Source organism: Rhinopithecus bieti, unplaced genomic scaffold, assembly GCF_001698545.2.
Source record: "Rhinopithecus bieti isolate Rb0 unplaced genomic scaffold, ASM169854v2 scaffold_26199, whole genome shotgun sequence".
NCBI classification, from domain to species: domain Eukaryota; kingdom Metazoa; phylum Chordata; class Mammalia; order Primates; family Cercopithecidae; genus Rhinopithecus; species Rhinopithecus bieti.
The window spans coordinates 624,485-644,094 of record NW_016811775.1 but is presented as its reverse complement, the minus strand read 5'-3'; the positions used below and the strand labels follow the sequence as shown (position 1 = coordinate 644,094).

General features: G+C 52.9%; 1 protein-coding gene across 1 annotated transcript; it reads right to left on the bottom strand.

Moving 5' to 3' along the window:
* Positions 1 to 346: 346 nt before the first annotated feature.
* Positions 347 to 14,631, bottom strand: FARSA (phenylalanyl-tRNA synthetase subunit alpha). The gene is made up of 13 exons (XM_017895055.1): positions 14,229 to 14,631; positions 10,584 to 10,721; positions 10,401 to 10,499; positions 7,522 to 7,640; positions 6,504 to 6,596; positions 6,285 to 6,413; positions 6,092 to 6,207; positions 2,934 to 3,018; positions 2,748 to 2,847; positions 2,483 to 2,651; positions 2,294 to 2,371; positions 1,995 to 2,109; positions 347 to 754 (listed from the first exon to the last, which is right to left on the bottom strand). Exons 1-13 carry the CDS (start codon positions 14,562 to 14,564, stop codon positions 616 to 618), a joined length of 1,716 nt encoding a protein of 571 aa, XP_017750544.1. The 5' UTR covers positions 14,565 to 14,631; the 3' UTR covers positions 347 to 615.
* Between the last annotated feature and the right edge of the window lie 4,979 nt (positions 14,632 to 19,610).

The following is a 19,610-nucleotide window of genomic DNA, read 5'->3' as shown; positions in this document are numbered from 1 at the left end:
TTAGTTGAGATGGGTTTTCACACTGTGTTGGCCAGGCTGGTCTCGAACTCCTGACCTCAAGTGATCTGCCTGCCTCGGCTTCCCCAAGTTTTGGGATTACAGGCGTGAGCCACCATGCCCGGCCTAATTTTTTTACTTTTAGTAGAGATGTGGTTTCACCTCTTTGGCCAGGGTGTTCCTGAACTTCTGACCTCAAGTGACCCATCCACCTCGGCCTCCCAAAAGTTCTGGGATTACAGAAGTGAGCCACTGTGCCTGGTCCAGTACCCAGATTTTTGACCATCAAGTGGCACACTGAGCTAGGGGGACCCAACAAGACATCTCACCCCTAAGGAAAGCCACCAGATGGGGGCAACTGCCCACTTTATTAGACAGTAGGTGGCCCACAGGTCTCCTCAGGACCCACCCTCACAGTGGACACACCACACAGGACAACAGAAGGAACCTGCTACCTGGTCCTCTGTCCCTGGGATTCTGGTTCTGGGACAGGTGGGAAAGAGGAAGGTGGGGGCTGGCCTCACAGAGGCCTCATAAATACAAGGTCACTGGCCAGGGATGCAAAGGAGTGCAGCAGCAGGGACTCGGGGAGGATGAGCTGTCCTAGACTGGCCCATGTCACGCAGCTTCCTGTGTGGGAGGGGGCCTCGGCTCAGCATCCAGGCGGCACAGGGGACTGTCGTACACCATCTGCAGGTTCACCTTGTGGCCCACCAGGTCCCGGATGTTGTTGATGCCATATTTGATCATTGTTGGGCTTGTAAGAGAGGGAACAGAGTTTACCATGAGGTCAGCACATGCACTCTTTGGCTTAGGATGGCTCCCATCTTCCTCAGAGGAAAAGTTCAAGTTCTCCCCATGACCCATAGGGCCCTGCGCCAACTCCTCTATCACCTCTCACTCTCTGCCTTCAGCCACACCAGCCTACTCGCGCTTCTCCTAATACAAAAGGCACATTCCCACTTCTGGGCCTTTGAACTGACTGTGACCACTACCTAGAACACCCTTCCCCAGATACCCTCACAGTTTACCCCTTTTCTACCTCCAGATTTTGCTAAGATGGCACTTCTTCTTCCGTGATGCCTTCACTGACCACGTAGTTGCCTTAGCCCTCCCTATACCACTTACTGCCCTGGTACACACTTTTGTCTTTATTTGCTGAGTGCATTTGTGTTTTCAGAGTCTCACTCTATAACCTAGGGTGGAGTGCGGTAGCACAATCTCGGCTCACTGCAACCTCCGCCTCCCAGGTTCAAGTGATTCTCATACCTCAGCCTCATGAGTACCTAGGACTAGGACTACAGACGCACGCAACAGTGCCCGGCTAATTTTTGTAGTTTTAGTAGAGACAGGAGACAGAGTCACACTCTGTTGCCCAGGCTAGAATAGAGTGCAGTGGCATGATCTTGGCTCACTGCAGCCTCTGCCTCCTGGGTTCAAACAATTCTCCTGCCTCAGCCTCCCAAGTAGCTGGGATTACAGGCACCTGCCACCACACCTGGCTAATTTTTATATTTTTAGTAGACACAAGGTTTTGCCATGTTGGTCAGGCTGGCCTCAAACTCCTGACCTCAGGTATACACCTGCCTCAGCCACCCACAGTGCTGGGATTACACGCATGGGCCACCATGCCTGGCCTGTTTTTATTCTTTGTAGAGACGGAGACTTGCTCTATTGCCCAGGGTGATCTCGAACTCCTGGCTCAGGCGATCCTCCTGCCTTGGCCTCCCACAGCACTGGGAGCTACCACACCTGGCCTGATATGCTTGTTGGTCTTGCTAGTTATCATCCTTCTCGCTCCTCTGGGACCCCAGGTTCAGAGGCAGGGACATGAGCTGTCATGTTCACAGCACGGGGCCGGGCATTCAGTTTGTGCTTACTGTGAAAGTTTTGTCCATTGGATGAATGAATTGGTGGTGCTGAAACCACGCAGGCCCCTACACCTGGAGAGTTGTTTGAGGCAGCTGGACACCCAGAGTTTCCACCTGGGCACTTACCGCTCCAGGGAGAGGCCCCAGGCAATGACTGACACATTCTCGGGAAGCCCCATGGGCAGCAGCATCTCCGGACGGAAGACCCCGGAGTTTCCGACCTCCACCCACTTCTTCAGGCCTGCAGGCGCAGGACAGAGAAGACAGGGGCAGTGCGTGTTGAGTTTCTGGGCACTGCTGGTACAGGTTCTGGGTCTGGTGGTGAGCTTGGGAGGTGGGGTACAGGTGTGGCAGTGGGGGGACCCAGGCTGAACCATGGTAGCCTGAGACCTCCCTCCCACCCCAGTACCAGGGCCCACCCTGACCTTGGTGGTAGCTGAACACCTCCATGCTGGGCTCTGTGTATGGGTTGTAGGCTGGCTTGAAGCGGAGTTGCGTGATACCTGCAGGGAGTAGGGGCGGGTAGGAGAGCAGGGGTTTGGAGGATAATGCTGGTAATCAACACACCCGCCTGCTGCCGCACCACCACCGCTCACCCCTGCCCCCCTGCTCACCCAGCTTGGTGAAGAATTCCCGCAGAACGCCCATGAGGTGGCCCAGGGTGAGGCCGTGATCCGCCACCACACCCTCGATCTGGTGGAACTCAGCCAGGTGCGTGGCGTCCAGGGTCTCATTCCGGAATACACGGTCAATGGAGAAGTACTTGACCGGCGTGAAGGGCTTCTAGGGGTGACAACCGAGCCCGGCCCAAGTAAGGGTCAGAAGGTCCCTTTGACAACACCCTCTCCCCACTCTGGCCCCCACCTGGGCCAACCGCACCTTTTGGGCAAGGCGATAGAGTGCACGGGCGCTGGCTGATGTGGTGTGGGTACGCAGTAGGTTTTTCCGGGCCTCATCCAGCTTCCAGGTATACTTGTACCTTCAGGAGGGAAGGTGGGAAGTCCATGCAATGGCCCAGGGGTCCCCAGCTTCCTTCCCTTCCATACCAGGTGAGTCCTGCCTCACCCCTGTGAGCCATAGCCGCCCTGAGAGTGGGTCCGCTTGACCCGCTGGACGTAGTCCATTGGGAGCTGCAGGGCCTCAGCTGGATCTGGGCAGGACAGAGCAACATCAGGTCAGTCAACGAGCATTTCCCTTTTTTTTTTTTTCAGACAGGGTCTCACTCTGTTGCCCAGGCTGGAGTGTAGTGGTGCAATCTGGGCTTACTGCAACCTCTGCCTCCCAGGTTCAAGCGATTCTCGTGCCTCAGTTTTCTCATTTGTGTGTATTTTTTTCTTTTTTTTTTTTTTTCTTTATGAGACGGAGTCTTGTTCGATCACCCCAGCTAAAGTGCAATGGCTCAATCTTGGCTCACTGCAACCTCCCAAGTAGCTGGTATTACAGGTGCCCGCCACCACACCCGGGTAACTTTTGTATTTTTAGTAGAGGTGGGGTTTCGCCATGTTGGTCAGGGTGGTCTCGAACTGCTGACCTCAGGTGATCCACATGCCTCAGCCTTCCAGAGTATTGGGATTATAGGCGAGAGCCACTGCACCTGGGCTTTATTTATTTACATATGTATGTATGCATTTATTTATTTATTTAGAGATGCAGTCTTGCTCCACCTCCCGGGTTCACGCCATTCTCCTGCCTCAGCCTCCCCAGTAGCTAGGGCTACAGGCGCCCACCACCACACCCGGCTAATTTTTTGTATTTTTATAGTAGAGACGGGGTTTCATCATGTTAGCCAGGATGGTCTCGATCTCCTGACCTTGTGATCCGCCCACCTCAGCCTCCCAAAGTGCTAGGATTACAGGCATGAGCCACTACGCCTGGCCCTAAGATGGAATCTTGCTCCGCTGCCCAGGCTGGAGTGCAGTGGCACACTCTCGGCTCACTGCAACCTCCTCCTCCCAGGTTCAAGCAGTTCTCCTGCCTCAGCCTCCCGAGTAGCTGGGATTACAGAAGTGTGCCACCACACCCAGCTAATTTTTTATATTTGGTAGACATGGGGTTTTACCATGTTGGCCAGGCTGGTCTCAAATTCCTGACTTCAAGTGATCTGCCTGCCTGGGCCTCCCAAAGTGCTGGGATTATGCCACTGCGCCCGGCCTTTTGTTTTCTTTTTTTTAAGGTACAGAGTCTTGCTCTGTTGCTTGGCCTGCAGTGCAGTGATGCAATCATAGCTCACTGCAGCCTCAAACTCCCAGGCTTAAGCAATCCTTCACCTCAGCCTCCTGATTAGCTACAACTACAGGCATGCACCACCATGCCCAGCTAATTTTTTTTGTAAGATGGGGTCTTTCTATGTTGCTCAGGCTGATCTCAAACTCCTGGGCTCAAGCAATCCTCCTCCCTTGGCCTCCCAAACAGTGGGATTATACCCACTGAGCCTGGCCAAGTTTCCTTCTTTGTAAAAAGGGGTAATAGTAGTGCTTCCAGTAGTTGGCAGGAAGATTAGAATAGTGGCTAGCATGTGATGAGTGCTTAGTAAGTTTTGGGTGCTACGACAATGATGACAAGAATGATGTTGCTCCTCCTGGCCAGGTAAGCCGGCACCCAATGACCTCAACTGCCCTCTTGGTCAGGAAGGCCACCCCATTGTGGGAAGTCATTCCATTCCAGACAGTGCTAAGGGCAATGAAAGAAAGAAATGTGACAGAATAATAAACACTAGGGGTGAAGGGCTTCTGTAGAACTGGGGGTGAGCCTGGGAGTGTTAGGCTGGCCTGTCTCTGGTGACACGTGAGCAGAGGTTTGAGGTGCAGCCTGCCTTGAAGATCTGGGAGAAAACAGCTCTCAGCTAAAGACAGAACATAAGCAAAGGCCCTGAGGTGTGCACAGCCTGGAATGCTCAAAGAAGACATGCAGGCAGGCAGGGTGTAGGGGCTCACACCTGTAATCCCAGCACTTTGGGAGGCTGAGGCAAGAGGATTGAGCTCAGGAGTTCGAGACCAGCCTGCGCAACATAGAACAAGACAAAACAATACAAAAATACGCTAATTTTTAGCTAGGCGTGGTCACTCACGCCTGTAATCCTAGCACTTTGGGAGGCCAAGGCAGGAGGAATACTTGAGGTCAGGGGTTCGAGACCAGCCTGGCCAACATGGCGAAACCCCGTAAAAACACAAAAATTAGCCAGGCATGGTGGTACACGCCTGTAATCCCAGCTACGCGGGAGGCGGAGGCAGGAGAATCGCTTGAACCCGGGAGGCAGTTTGCAGTGAGCCAAGATCGTGCCACTGCACTCCAGCTTGGGCGACAGAGTGAGACCCTGTCTCAAAAAAAAAAAAAAGAGGCCAGGCGCGGTGGCTCACGCCTGTAATTCCAGCACTTTGGGAGGCCGAGACGGGCAGATCACGAGGTCAGGAGATCGAGACCATCCTGGCTAACCCGGTGAAACTCCATCTCTACTAAAAAATACAAAAAACTAGCCGGGCGAGGTGGCGGGCGCCTGTAGTCCCAGCTACTCGGGAGGCTGAGGCAGGAGAATGGCATAAACCCGGGAGGCGGAGTTTATGCCTCTCACCCGAGAGTGAGACCCTGTCTCAAAAAAAAAGAAAAGAAAAAAAAAAGACTGGAGGTGACATAATGAGAACAGAGCTTGACACATTCAACAAGGATGGACTTTAATTAATTAATCAATTAATTATTATTATTATTTTTTTTTAGATGGAGTCTTGCTCTGTCGCCCGAGCTAGAGTGCAGTGGCTGGATCTCAGCTCACTGCAAGCTCCGCCTCCCGGGTTTACGCCATTCTCCTGCCTCAGCCTCCCCAGTAGCTGGGACTACAGGCGCCCGCCACCTTGCCTGGCTAGTTTTTTTTTTGTATTTCTAGTAGAGACGGGGTTTCACTGTGTTAGCCAGGATGGTCTCAATCTCCTGACCTCGTGATCTGCCCGTCTCGGCCTCCCAAAGTGCTGGGATTACAGGCTTGAGCCACCGCGCCCGGCCCTAATTAATTTTTTTAGAGGTAGACTCTTCCCTAGGTTGCCTGAGCTGGATTTGAACTCCTGGGCTCAAGCAATCCTCCTGCCTTGGCTTCCCAAATAGCTGCACTACAGGTGCACACCACCATGCCCAGTTCTAGACCTAATTTGATAAAATGGGATGCCCATCCTATAAAGGCTCTACCCTAGCCTGGTGTCTCTCATGTCTCAGGGAGGCCCTAGGGGCTGACCCACCTCGAAGGAAGAAGGTGTCATGTTGGTCACGGGCTGGGTGCTGCTGGGGCTGGAAGAGGGCGTCAAAGTTCCAGAAGGAGCTCTCAATGAAGTTATAGGTCGGCATCTCGGTGAACCTGGTGGGAGACGCAGCCTGACTGCCCTGCCTGTACCCAGCAGCAGCATCGGGCCCTGCCCCCAGCCCTGTGCTCACCCCATCTCCAGGAAGATCTGTCGGAACTGGGAGCGGACCTTGAGCAGGGGGTGAAGGTGGCCGCTGTCGGGAAGGACACCGTGGGCCAAGAAGTTGTAGGGCTTGAAGGGCCGGTCCCGCCAAGAGCCACTGGGGGAGGATGCAAGAGCCTGGTAAAGGCTGCCTGTCCCCGACCCCTGCCCCAGCTCCCACCCACCCTGACCTGGGGTTGCCCCCTACCTAGAGATCATCTCTGGGCTCAGCTCTGTCTCTTGCTTGGAGATGCTGGTACTAAAGGCACTGCCTTTGCTCACCCAGTAGGTCTTCAGGGTCCTGTGGCCAGGGGAACGAAGAAGATGCCACTGCTGTCTCCTCCGAGAGGACTTCCTTGATCTCCCGCCTGATGAGGATCCCCACGCTACCTACCAAGTCACTCTGCTTTATTTCCATCCTGACATTCATCACTACCTGAACTCCTCCTATGCGGCCATGTCCTATCTCCCATATGCACTTACTCATTCATTCAAAAAATGCTTATTAAGAACCTACTGTGTGCCAGAGTCCGTTCAAGGTGCTAAGTACACGACTGAGTGATGAAATTAGGGAAAGTCTAGCAGATTTATTCTGTGCCAGGCTCTGTTCTGCGAAAGTCTCCCCACAAGCCCCTGAAAGAGGGCAGTGTTTTTGGTTTTTTCCTTTTTCTTTTTTGAGATGGAGTTTCACTCTTGTGTACTTCAATTATGCATCCCAGCTCTAGTCTCTTCAATTAGGCATCCCAGCTTTAGTCTCTTCTCTCTGCCACTCTGTGTCTGCTCAAAGGGGACATTTGTTCTGTGAGAGGACAGCCCCTAGCCCATCTAGGTTCCAGGAGCCTGTCCAGCGTGTGTTCATTAAACTTCGGACCACACTAAGGACAGTGAAAGAAATGAACAAGCACCAAAGATGGAGACTGGGGATGATGGGCTTCATGGAACTCAAGAGGAGAGGAGGGGTGGCAGGGTGGCCTCTTTAAGCAGACGCAGGATAGAGACTTGATGAGGAGCTGACCTTAAAGATCAGAGGGAAACAGTTCTCAGCAGAAGGGTCCTCATGGACAAAGACCCCGAGGCACACAGGCTTGACAACTATGGCATTAAGCGAGCTGGGAGGAAACTGGCCACATCTGTGCCTGGTGTGGGCAAGGTGTCTCCCTCCCACCATGCCTCCACCATGCCACGCAGGTGGTGGGGGCCTGGGTCTGCAGGGGGCACCCACTCACACTTCAGCCAACAGCTTCCTCTTCCTCAGCTCGCTCCTCTCCTTCTCCCCCAGCTTCTCAGCCTGTCCCCCCTGGACCAGCTGGAGCCGCCGCTGCACCTCGTCCTCCATGCTGTCCACCTGCCGGGATAAGGGGTGTGAGGGCCAGGGGTCCACGTGCCCGTCCACCTGCCCCCTGGCCAGCCCGCAGGAACGCACCACTCGGAACACCCGGGGCCCGTCGGCTGCACTCTTGTCCACCCGGATCCACTTGTTGGACATGGCCTTGCTGAAGCCCACTTTGCCACTGGGCAGTCGCTGGAAAAGAGAGGCTGCAGTGAGTGGGGCACCAGGGCCACCTTCACCCCACCACTCACTCCCCGTTCACCCCACAGCTCCTACCATAAGCTCGCTCTGGGCCAGGCCCTCCGGGGGGATGCTTCGAAACACACGGGCCTCATGGCTGCCCTCCCGGGCAATCTCCTCACCCTCTGCAGTAAGCTCCCAGCGCTTGGTGGACCGAAGTTCAGCCTCTATGATCTAGAGGGAAATGGCGGGGGAGGCGGGGGGGTCCAGGCAGCGGTGAGGCTCAGAGTCAGGCACCCCCTTTCTGCAGCACTGGGTCCCAGGTTCAAAGCATAGCCTTTGAAGCTGGCTTCACATCCCAGCTATGCAACTTTACAGCCAAGTGGTCTCAAGGGAAAGACCTTGTTGTGTCTCCATTTCCCTTATGTAACACAGGGGTAATAATAATGATAGTTTACACCTCCCTGGGTAAAGTATACCACTAAGGATGTTACCTGGCGGAGGACAAATTCTTACTGTCAGTTTTGAACCTGTGACAGATTTTAAGGTGAAAAATTAGGTGAACTGATTCGTCTTCACATTTTTTCTTTGTTTTTGTTTTCATTGAGAGGGGGCCTAACCCTGTCACTAGGCTGGGGTGCAGTCATGTGATCACAGCTCACTGCAGCCTNATCTCCTGACCTCGTGATCTGCCCGTCTCGGCCTCCCAAAGTGCTGGGATTACAGGCTTGAGCCACCGCGCCCGGCCCTAATTAATTTTTTTAGAGGTAGACTCTTCCCTAGGTTGCCTGAGCTGGATTTGAACTCCTGGGCTCAAGCAATCCTCCTGCCTTGGCTTCCCAAATAGCTGCACTACAGGTGCACACCACCATGCCCAGTTCTAGACCTAATTTGATAAAATGGGATGCCCATCCTATAAAGGCTCTACCCTAGCCTGGTGTCTCTCATGTCTCAGGGAGGCCCTAGGGGCTGACCCACCTCGAAGGAAGAAGGTGTCATGTTGGTCACGGGCTGGGTGCTGCTGGGGCTGGAAGAGGGCGTCAAAGTTCCAGAAGGAGCTCTCAATGAAGTTATAGGTCGGCATCTCGGTGAACCTGGTGGGAGACGCAGCCTGACTGCCCTGCCTGTACCCAGCAGCAGCATCGGGCCCTGCCCCAGCCCTGTGCTCACCCCATCTCCAGGAAGATCTGTCGGAACTGGGAGCGGACCTTGAGCAGGGGTGAAGGTGGCCGCTGTCGGGAAGGACACCGTGGGCCAAGAAGTTGTAGGGCTTGAAGGGCCGGTCCCGCCAAGAGCCACTGGGGAGGATGCAAGAGCCTGGTAAAGGCTGCCTGTCCCCGACCCCTGCCCCAGCTCCCACCCACCCTGACCTGGGGTTGCCCCTACCTAGAGATCATCTCTGGGCTCAGCTCTGTCTCTTGCTTGGAGATGCTGGTACTAAAGGCACTGCCTTTGCTCACCCAGTAGGTCTTCAGGGTCCTGTGGCCAGGGGAACGAAGAAGATGCCACTGCTGTCTCCTCCGAGAGGACTTCCTTGATCTCCCGCCTGATGAGGATCCCCACGCTACCTACCAAGTCACTCTGCTTTATTTCCATCCTGACATTCATCACTACCTGAACTCCTCCTATGCGGCCATGTCCTATCTCCCATATGCACTTACTCATTCATTCAAAAAATGCTTATTAAGAACCTACTGTGTGCCAGAGTCCGTTCAAGGTGCTAAGTACACGACTGAGTGATGAAATTAGGGAAAGTCTAGCAGATTTATTCTGTGCCAGGCTCTGTTCTGCGAAAGTCTCCCCACAAGCCCCTGAAAGAGGGCAGTGTTTTGGTTTTTTCCTTTTCTTTTTTGAGATGGAGTTTCACTCTTGTGTACTTCAATTATGCATCCCAGCTCTAGTCTCTTCAATTAGGCATCCCAGCTTTAGTCTCTTCTCTCTGCCACTCTGTGTCTGCTCAAAGGGGACATTTGTTCTGTGAGAGGACAGCCCCTAGCCCATCTAGGTTCCAGGAGCCTGTCCAGCGTGTGTTCATTAAACTTCGGACCACACTAAGGACAGTGAAAGAAATGAACAAGCACCAAAGATGGAGACTGGGGATGATGGGCTTCATGGAACTCAAGAGGAGAGGAGGGGTGGCAGGGTGGCCTCTTTAAGCAGACGCAGGATAGAGACTTGATGAGGAGCTGACCTTAAAGATCAGAGGGAAACAGTTCTCAGCAGAAGGGTCCTCATGGACAAAGACCCCGAGGCACACAGGCTTGACAACTATGGCATTAAGCGAGCTGGGAGGAAACTGGCCACATCTGTGCCTGGTGTGGGCAAGGTGTCTCCCTCCCACCATGCCTCCACCATGCCACGCAGGTGGTGGGGCCTGGGTCTGCAGGGGCACCCACTCACACTTCAGCCAACAGCTTCCTCTTCCTCAGCTCGCTCCTCTCCTTCTCCCCAGCTTCTCAGCCTGTCCCCCCTGGACCAGCTGGAGCCGCCGCTGCACCTCGTCCTCCATGCTGTCCACCTGCCGGGATAAGGGGTGTGAGGGCCAGGGGTCCACGTGCCCGTCCACCTGCCCCTGGCCAGCCCGCAGGAACGCACCACTCGGAACACCCGGGGCCCGTCGGCTGCACTCTTGTCCACCCGGATCCACTTGTTGGACATGGCCTTGCTGAAGCCCACTTTGCCACTGGGCAGTCGCTGGAAAAGAGAGGCTGCAGTGAGTGGGGCACCAGGGCCACCTTCACCCCACCACTCACTCCCCGTTCACCCCACAGCTCCTACCATAAGCTCGCTCTGGGCCAGGCCCTCCGGGGGGATGCTTCGAAACACACGGGCCTCATGGCTGCCCTCCCGGGCAATCTCCTCACCCTCTGCAGTAAGCTCCCAGCGCTTGGTGGACCGAAGTTCAGCCTCTATGATCTAGAGGGAAATGGCGGGGAGGCGGGGGGGTCCAGGCAGCGGTGAGGCTCAGAGTCAGGCACCCCTTTCTGCAGCACTGGGTCCCAGGTTCAAAGCATAGCCTTTGAAGCTGGCTTCACATCCCAGCTATGCAACTTTACAGCCAAGTGGTCTCAAGGGAAAGACCTTGTTGTGTCTCCATTTCCCTTATGTAACACAGGGGTAATAATAATGATAGTTTACACCTCCCTGGGTAAAGTATACCACTAAGGATGTTACCTGGCGGAGGACAAATTCTTACTGTCAGTTTTGAACCTGTGACAGATTTTAAGGTGAAAATTAGGTGAACTGATTCGTCTTCACATTTTTTCTTTGTTTTTGTTTTCATTGAGAGGGGGCCTAACCCTGTCACTAGGCTGGGGTGCAGTCATGTGATCACAGCTCACTGCAGCCTCGAACTCCTGGACTCAAGTGATCCTTCCGCCTCAGCCTCCCGAGTAGCTGGGACTACAGGCACGTGCCACCACACTTGGTTAATTTTTAAATTACCTTTTTTTTTGTGAGATGGAGTCTCGCTTTGTCGCCCAGGCTGGAATGCAGTGACGCGATCTCGGCTCACTGCAACCTCCGCCTCCCGGGTTCAAACAATTATCTGCCTCAGCCTCCGGAGTAGCTGGGATTGCAGGTGTGCGCCACCACGACCTGCTAATTTTTTATAGATTTCTTTTTTTTTTTTTTCTGAGACGGAGTCTTGCTCGCCCAGGCTGGGAGGTCGCAGTGGCCAGAATCTCAAAAGCTCTACTATAAAGCTCCGACTTGCCCGGGTTACCGCCGTGTTTTCTCCTGCTTCAGCCTTTCCCGCGTTAGCGCTGCGGAAACTAACAGGGGCGGCCTTTGCCAACCCGTCGCCAAAGGCTAAATATCTTTTTGTATTTTTTAGTAAGAGGGACAAGGGTTTTTTCAAGACCGTGTTAGCCAGGATGGGTTCTCGAGTCTCGCCTGACCTCGTGATCCGCCTGTCTCGGCCTCCCGAAAGTGCGCTTCGGGATTTACAGGTTTTGAGCCAACCGGCCGCCCGGGCCTTTTGTTTTTTTTTTTTTGTTTTTTTTGAGACAGAGTCTCGCTCTGTCGCCCAGGCTGGAGTGCAGTGGTCAGATCTCAGCTCACTCTGCAAGCTCCGCCTCCCGGGTTTATGCCATTCTCCTGCCTCAGCCTCCCGAGTAGCTGGGACCACAGGCACCCGCCACCTCGCCCGGCTAGTTTTTTTGGTACTTTTAGTAGAGACGGGGTTTCACCATGTTAGCCAGGATGGTCTTGATCTCCTGACCTCGTGATCCGCCCGTCTGGGCCTCCCAAAGTGCTGGGATTACAGGCGTGAGCCACCGCGCCCGGCAGACCTGCTAATTTTTGTATTTTCAGTAGAGATGGGGTTTTGCCATGTTGGCCAGGCTGATCTCAAATTCCTGACCTTGTAATCGGCCAGCTCGGCCTCCCAAAGTGCTGGGATTACAGGCGTGAGCCACCGCACCCAGCCCTTTAAATTACTTTCTAAAGACAGGGTGTTGTTATGTTGTCCAGGCTGGTCTCAAACTCCTGGTCACAAGTGATTCTCCTTCCTCAGCCTCCCAAAGTGCTGGCATTATGGGCATGAGCCACCACGCCCAACCTGTCTCCATGTTTAAATGTTCACATGTCAGTGCCCAGAATGTCAGACAAGGGCCCTGGAGGTACACATTACAAACAAAAACTGAGGTTCCAGGTCCAGAGTCACGAAGAAAAGGACAAAAAGGATAAGTAGAGTGCACAGGACCTGGCTCCCACTTCGTTCTAATCCCAACTCTGCCCTTCATTTCCTGTGTGACCTCGGGAAAGTTGCTTAACCTCTGAGCGACTCTTCTCATCCATAAGAGAAAGGTGTGATGGGTTCTACCTCAGATGATTTTAAGGAGTAGCTAAATTAATACTCAGAAAGAATATATAGTGCCTACTATGTGACAACTGCTGCATAAATTCTTTTTTTTTTTTTTCGAGATGGAGTCTCGCTCTGTTGCCCAGGCTGGAGGGCAGTGGTGTGATCTTGGCTCACTGCAACCTCCACCTCCCAGGTTCAAACAATTATCTGTCTCAGCCTCTCAAGTAGCTGGGATTACAGGCGCCCACCACCATGCCTGGCTAAATTTTTTGTATTTTTAGTAGAGACGGGGTTTCACCATCTTGGCCAGGCTGGTCTTGAACTCCTGACCTTGTGATCCACCCGCCTCGGCCTCCCAAAGTGCTGGGATTACAGGGGTCAGCCACTGCACCCGGCATAAATTCTAACTACTATAATTATTTTTATGGCTATTACTGTCTGTCATTAGATTTAACCTCACCTCTTTATATTATTTAACCCTCTGTGACGTATACAAATGTCAAATCATATTGATCAAAGCACTGTCACCCAACAGAACACAGCTGCCATCTCTCCTTTGCATTGAGGACTATGGGCTCTGCAGCCTGAGTGCCTAATTTCAAATCTGGGTTCATCGGCCTCTTCTATTCACACTGATTATGTTACTGACCATCAGTTGTCACATCTGCAAAATGGGAATAACATGGCCATCAGCCAGGATTATAGAATGAATTGGACAAACAAGCTGAGACCAAAGTGGGGCGCAGAACATGAGCTCTATGGATAAACAGCCCAGATCCTGGCCTCATGGATCTAGCCTTCTGGGTGGCCCACGGGCCCCTCAGCATCCTCCTCCTGTGACTCTGTCACTGTCCACTTGCCCAAGTCAGAAGGCTGGACTTCATCGGTGTGCCCCCTGCCTTGTCTTGAATCCCATGCCTTCCCCACCTCCCCCAAGCTGCCTTCCCATAGCCAGACATCATGCCATCCAGCTTGGTTAAGTGCCAGCTTCTGCTTTCATCCCTTCACCTCCTGTCCTGTCCCTGCCAGTTATTCCCAAAGGTGATGTGGATAGCACACTCATCTGACCGGGCTCTAGCTCCTGCTATGGCTCCCCAGTTCTCTCGTGAGGTAAAGACCTAAGAGGCCTTGCAATTACAGCTATGCTGGTCTCCCTCGCCGCCTGCCATGCCCGAAGATCTCGGCCACTGATCTCTAAAGTGTTATCACTTTCCTCTACAGAGAACCGACTCAGTCATCACCTGCACCAGGCCGCTCTCCCTGACCCCCAAGCCTGGGTCAGCTGTCACAGCTGGGTCCCCTGTGTTCCCCCCATCACTCTAGTTCTTGAAGCACCTTCCTATTAGGTCGCAACCTGCGTGAGGGCAGCAACCGCGTCCTCCTCGTCCGTTATCGTTCCCCCTACCCACGCTGACCGCGCCTCTATAAACGTTTATTGTATGAGGAACATCTGGGCCCTCACTCGTCCCACTTCCCGTCCGCGCATCCTGGGGTGGACACATATACAGCTACCCCAAACTAGGCCTGAGGGAATTTGGTCTGGACGTAGAGCCCTCCTGACAAGGGGACCGTAGGTACCAAGGGCAAGGCGGCCCGGCATCACGGGCCCGGCTCACCTCGCCCAGCGCCTGAAGGCTCTTCACGGCGCCCACCACCGCTTGGTGCTCCATGCCCAGCTCAGCCGCCAGCTCGGCGCTGTCCAGGCCGCCATCGGACGCCTCCAGCCGCCGCAGCAGCAGTTCCGCCACCGGACCATCCGCCATGGCTGCTTCCAGTGTGCTTAGCGTGTCCCGGCCAGGGCCTGAGCCACCGGAACCGGAATCCGGGGTGTGCATCGCCATCTTGAATGTGTCTAACCGCAGAGCAGGGCTCAATGTGTCGTCATCTTGAGTGTGGTGACGGAGCCTCAGAAGGTGCACTGGACTCAGTTCCCACCTCCACCCTTGCTCCATCAGTGGCGTCTGGTTGACCAGAGAGGAAAATCGGTTATCTCAAGGTCAGAAGCACCGCCCTGTTTTGAGCTTTATCTAGCCTCACTTCGAGCGGGTTTGTGTGACCTTGGACTTAACCCTCTCTGGGTTACAGAAATCTCTGCCCTTCTGGTATTCTCTCTTGCCCTACGAGAGGCGGTGGGTAGTGGGCTCCAGAGATGGTCATTTTGGCGATGTCAGCTACTTTTAAAATTTCAGAGGAAGGCTGGGTAGGTACCATCCCTTTTTATAGAGGGGAAAGGGATTCATCTACTAAGTCAAGGTGGCACCTAACCTGTGTGGACTACCTCCTTTTTTTTTTTTTTTTTTTTGAGGCGGAGTCTCGCTCTGTCGCCCAGGCTGGAGTACAGTGGCGCAATCTCGGCTCACTGCAAGCTCTGCCTCCCGGGTTCACGCCATTCTCCTGCCTCAGCCTCCCGAGTAGCTGGGACTACAGGCGCCCGCCACCTCGCCCGGCTAGTTTTTTGTATTTTAGTAGAGACGGGGTTTCACCATGTTAGCCAGGATGGTCTCGATCTCCTGACCTCGTGATCCGCCCGTCTCGGCCTCCCAAAGTGCTGGGATTACAGGCTTGAGCCACCGCGCCCGGCCTTACCTCCTATGTGGTAGTACTTAGCCCAGAACTAAGTACTTCACGTGTAGTATTTCATTTCTCCCCAAAACTTTATGATGTAGATACTGATATAACCGCATTACACAGATGAGAAAACTGAGGCTCAGAAGGTGGTATGACTTGCCCAAGGTTCTACAGAGAGTTGGTGGAAATTAAGTCATAAATTATAAACCTTCCAGATCCCCCACCCCTGTGCGCTGAGAGCAACGTCGGTGCAAATACTGCATGGCCTAGATTAGCACTGTCCTATAGAAATACAGTGCAAAACATCTTTCTTTTTTGAGACAGGGTCTTGCTCTGTCACCCATGCTGGAGCGCAGTGGCGCAATTATGGCTTACTGCAGCTTTGACTTCCCAGGCTCTAATGATCCTCCAACCTTAGGCTCCTGAGTAGCTGGAACTACAGGTGCGTGCCACCACACGCAGCTTTTTCTATCTTTTTTTTTTTTTGGTAAAGATGGGGTTTTGCCATGTTGTCCAGGCTGGTCTCAAACTCCTAGGCTCAGGTTATCCTCCTGCATCGGTCTCCCAAAGCGCTGGCATTACAGGCATGACCCACCGTGCCCAGCCAGCCAGACCCTGACTCTTAAGAAAAAAAAAAAGATGACTAATAAAATATTTTGCACTCAGCTGGGCGCGGTGGCTCACACCTGTAATCCCAGCACTTTGGGAGGCCGAGGCGGGCGGATCACCTGAGGTTGGGAGTTTGAGACCAGCCTGACTAACATGGAGAAACCCCATCTCTACTAAAAATACAAAATTAGCAGGGCATGGTGGTGTATGCCTGTAATCTCAGCTACTTGGGAGGCTGAGGCAGGAGAATCGCTAGAACTTGGGAGGCAGAGGTTGCGGTGAGCCGAGATCATGTCATTGCACTCCAGCCTGGACAACAAGGCGAAACTCCATCTCAAAAAAAAAAAATAATGCACTTTTTTTCATACTAAATCTTCAAAATCTGATGTGTATTTTACACGTACAATACATCTCAGTTCAGACCAACCACGTTTCAAATGGTCAGTAATCACATGTGGGCAGTGGTGATTTATGTCAGCACAGGTAGATTGGAATCCTAGATCTGCAGGCCAGGCACAGTGACTCATGCCTGTAATCCTAGCACTTTGGGAGGCTGAGGTGGGCGAATCACCTGGGTCAGGAGTTCAAGACCAGCTTGGCCAAGATGGCGAAACCCCATCTCTAAAATTACAAAAATTAGCCGGGTGCGGTGGGGATGCCTGTAATCCCAGCTACTCGGGAAGCTGAGGCAGGAGAATCACTTGAGCCTGGGAGGCAGAGCTTGCAGTGAGCAGAGATTGCACCACTGCACTCCAGCCTGGGTGACAGAGCAAGGCTCTGTCTCAAAAAAAAAAAAAAAAAAAAAGAATTCTAGATCTGCCATTTATGTCATTCAACCAGAAGGTTTAATCTTTCTGTGCCTCAGTTTCTTGCCCACATGGAGATGATTGGAGCCCAGGTTATTGTGAGAATTAAATGCCCACACATATTCACACTGCTTACTAAATGAAGTGTGGCCCACGTTCGAACACTCTTATAAGCAGAACACATTTATTCCTTTTACATCACAATTATTATTTGAGTCTGCAAAATAGGATTACTCATATCCCCCAGTCCTGACCCTATATGAGGTTCTGTATTCAGGATACATTTCTCAAAGTCTCTTCTCTCCTCCCATTTTTTGTTGATTATTTATTTATTTATTTAGAGAGTGGGTCTCACTCTGTTGCCCAGGCTGTAGTGCAGTGGCATGATCTTGACTGACTGCAGCCTCCACCTCCTGGGCTCAAGTGATCCTCTCACCTCAGCCTCCCAAGTAGCTGGGACTACAGGTATATGCCACCAGTCCAGGCTAATTTTTGTTTTATATATATATATATATATATATGCCAGGTGTGTATAATATAAAACTATATATAACTATATATAAATATAATTAGCCAATTGTTATATGTACAATATATGAGATAGGATATATATATCATATACAATTTATATATTATATATATTATATTTGACATATATATTATGCGTGTATATTTTTTTTTGTAAGAACGAGGTTCCACCACGCTGCCCAGGCTGGTCTTGAACTGCTGGGCTAAAACAATCTGCCTGCCTCAGCTTCCCAAGGTGCTAGGATTACAAGTGTGAACTACCGTGTCCGGCTTATTTTTAATTATTTTTGAGACAGGGTCTTGCTCTGTCTGTTATCCAGGTTAGAGTGTGCAGTGGCAAGAACACAGCTCATGGCAGCGTCAACCTCCTGGTCTCAAGTGATCCTCCTGCCTCAGCCTTCTGAGTAGCTGGGAACACAGGAGGGCGCCACCATGCCTGGCAATTTAAAAAACTTTTTTTGGCTGGGTGCGGTGGCTCACGCCTGTAATCCCAGCACTTTGGGAGGCCGAGGCGGGTGGATCACGAGGTCAGGAGATCGAGACCATCCTGGCTAACATGGTGAAACCCCGTCTCTACTAAAAATACAAAAGCAAAATTAGCTGGGCGTGGTGACGGGCGTCTGTAGTCCCAAATACTCAGGAGGCTGAGGCAGGAGAATGGCGTGAACCCGGGAGGTGGAGCTTGTAGCGAGCCGAGATCGAGATCGCGCCACTGCACTCCAGTCTAGGTGACAGAGCAAGACTCCGTCTCAAAAAAAAAAAAAAAAAAAATTTTTTTGGTAAAGATGGCATCCTGCTATGTTGCCCAGGCTGGTCTTGAACTCCTGGCCTCAAGCGATCCTCCCATCTTGGCCTGCCAAACTGTTGGGATTACAGGCATGAGTCACTGTGCCCAGCCTGCTTTTAGTTAATTTCTACAAGTCCTTCCTTCCTCTCTTCTGTCATGCAGCAAGTAGTTTTTAATCCTGGTCTGTGCCAGATGCTGCAGGTGACACTGGAGGATGCAAAGTGAACAAAACAGGCAGTGTTTAATCTCAGGTAGGAAGTGCTAAGCCCACAGGTGCCTGACACAGGAACAGGAGGAAGGGCCAGCCAGAGGCCTGGGATGGTCCTCAGGATCCTCATTGAAGGGACCAGACTAGGCAATACTGAATACTACCTAGAGGAAGGGGTAGAACCCCAACTTCCCAATTCATTCTCCCCCTTCTTTTTTTGGGGGGGATGGAGTCTTGCTCTATCACCTGGGCTGGTGGCCTGGAGTGGAGTGGTGTGATCTCGGCTCACTGCAATCTCTGGCTCCCAGGTTTCCAGTGATTCTCCCACCTCAGCCTCCTGAGTACTGGGATTACAGGCGCCCACCACCACGCCCAGCTAATTTTTTTTTTTTTAGTGGAGACAAGTTTTCACCTTGTTGGCCAGGCTGGTCTCGAACTCATGACCTCAAATGATCCACCTGCCTCGGCCTCCCCAAGTGCTGAGTTTACAGGTGTGAGCCACCGCACCCGGCCACCATTTCTTTTTCTTTTCTTAACCAAAGACCTTTGCCAAGTCATTCCCCCACTCCACTTTGTTTTCCTTTTCATTTTTTCCTTTCTCCCTTTTCTGGGTCACAACCATTAGCCAGGAAGCACCCCTCCCCACCCTCTTTCCTGGATCCCCTCATTCCCTCCTTCCACAGTCCACTCCCGTGTTCCCAGGTCCAGGGCTTATTTGCCCAGAGTTTGGAAAACCCCCAGCTCTCCTTTCTACAGCGTGGGGGCAGGGTACTGGTGCCAGTCACGTGCCTCTGGCTTCAGAAGACTCCAGACTGGGGTGGGGTGGGGGGGGTCCTGCCCATCTCCCTCGCATCTTATCTTCCCTACCATCTGTGTCTTTTTTCCCTCCCCAAACGGAACCCCCTGCCCTCTCGCCTATAGCCGTTTAATTGCAAAAGCCAGGCCGTTTGTGGGAGACCACAGACAGCGACCTCCTTCATTTACCGGTTGAGAGGAGAGTAAAGGGGCTGCTGCAATCTGGGTAATAACCCTATCCCCACCCCAGGAGTCACAGTCACATCGTTAAGTCTTCCTCCCCTCTTGTCCCAGGACAGCTTTAAAAACCTTAACAGCATTTCTGCTGGGTAGCACCTGGCCAGGGTCGCCCCCTCTGTCTGCTCAGGAACGTTTGTCACTTCAGAGAGGTTAAGTGACTTGCCCCAGTCACACAGCAGCAGTCTGATAGGCTGCCAGGGCTCTAGGGGCAGAATGAGGGGAGGGCTGGCATTCTTCCCACTGGCCCGCGTGGCTGTAGCACCGGGGTGCAGCGAAGCCCCAGGGCCCCAACCCATGAGCTCTCTCCCATCCCGGGCGGGGGTGGGGGAGAAGCAGTGGGGTGCTGGTTCCCAAATGCAAGATAAGAACTGGCTAGGAAAGCCTTGCCCAGCCCCTCCACCTAGAGGGAATGGGAGGAAGAGAAGCTGAGGCGGGGTCCCGATCCCGCGTGGAAACA

What these genes read in the sequence shown, in the direction of transcription:
- FARSA (XM_017895055.1), bottom strand. Translation starts at nt 14,564, where the DNA reads ATGGAGCAAGGGTGGAGGTGGGAACTGAGTCCAGTGCACCTTCTGAGG. An exon ending in GGCGGCTATGGCTCACAGGG is followed by an intron (nt 2,848 to 2,933) that starts GTGAGGCAGGAC and finishes TCCCTCCTGAAG; the next exon opens with GTACAAGTATACCTGGAAGC. An exon ending in TCTATCGCCTTGCCCAAAAG is followed by an intron (nt 2,652 to 2,747) that starts GTGCGGTTGGCC and finishes TGTCACCCCTAG; the next exon opens with AAGCCCTTCACGCCGGTCAA.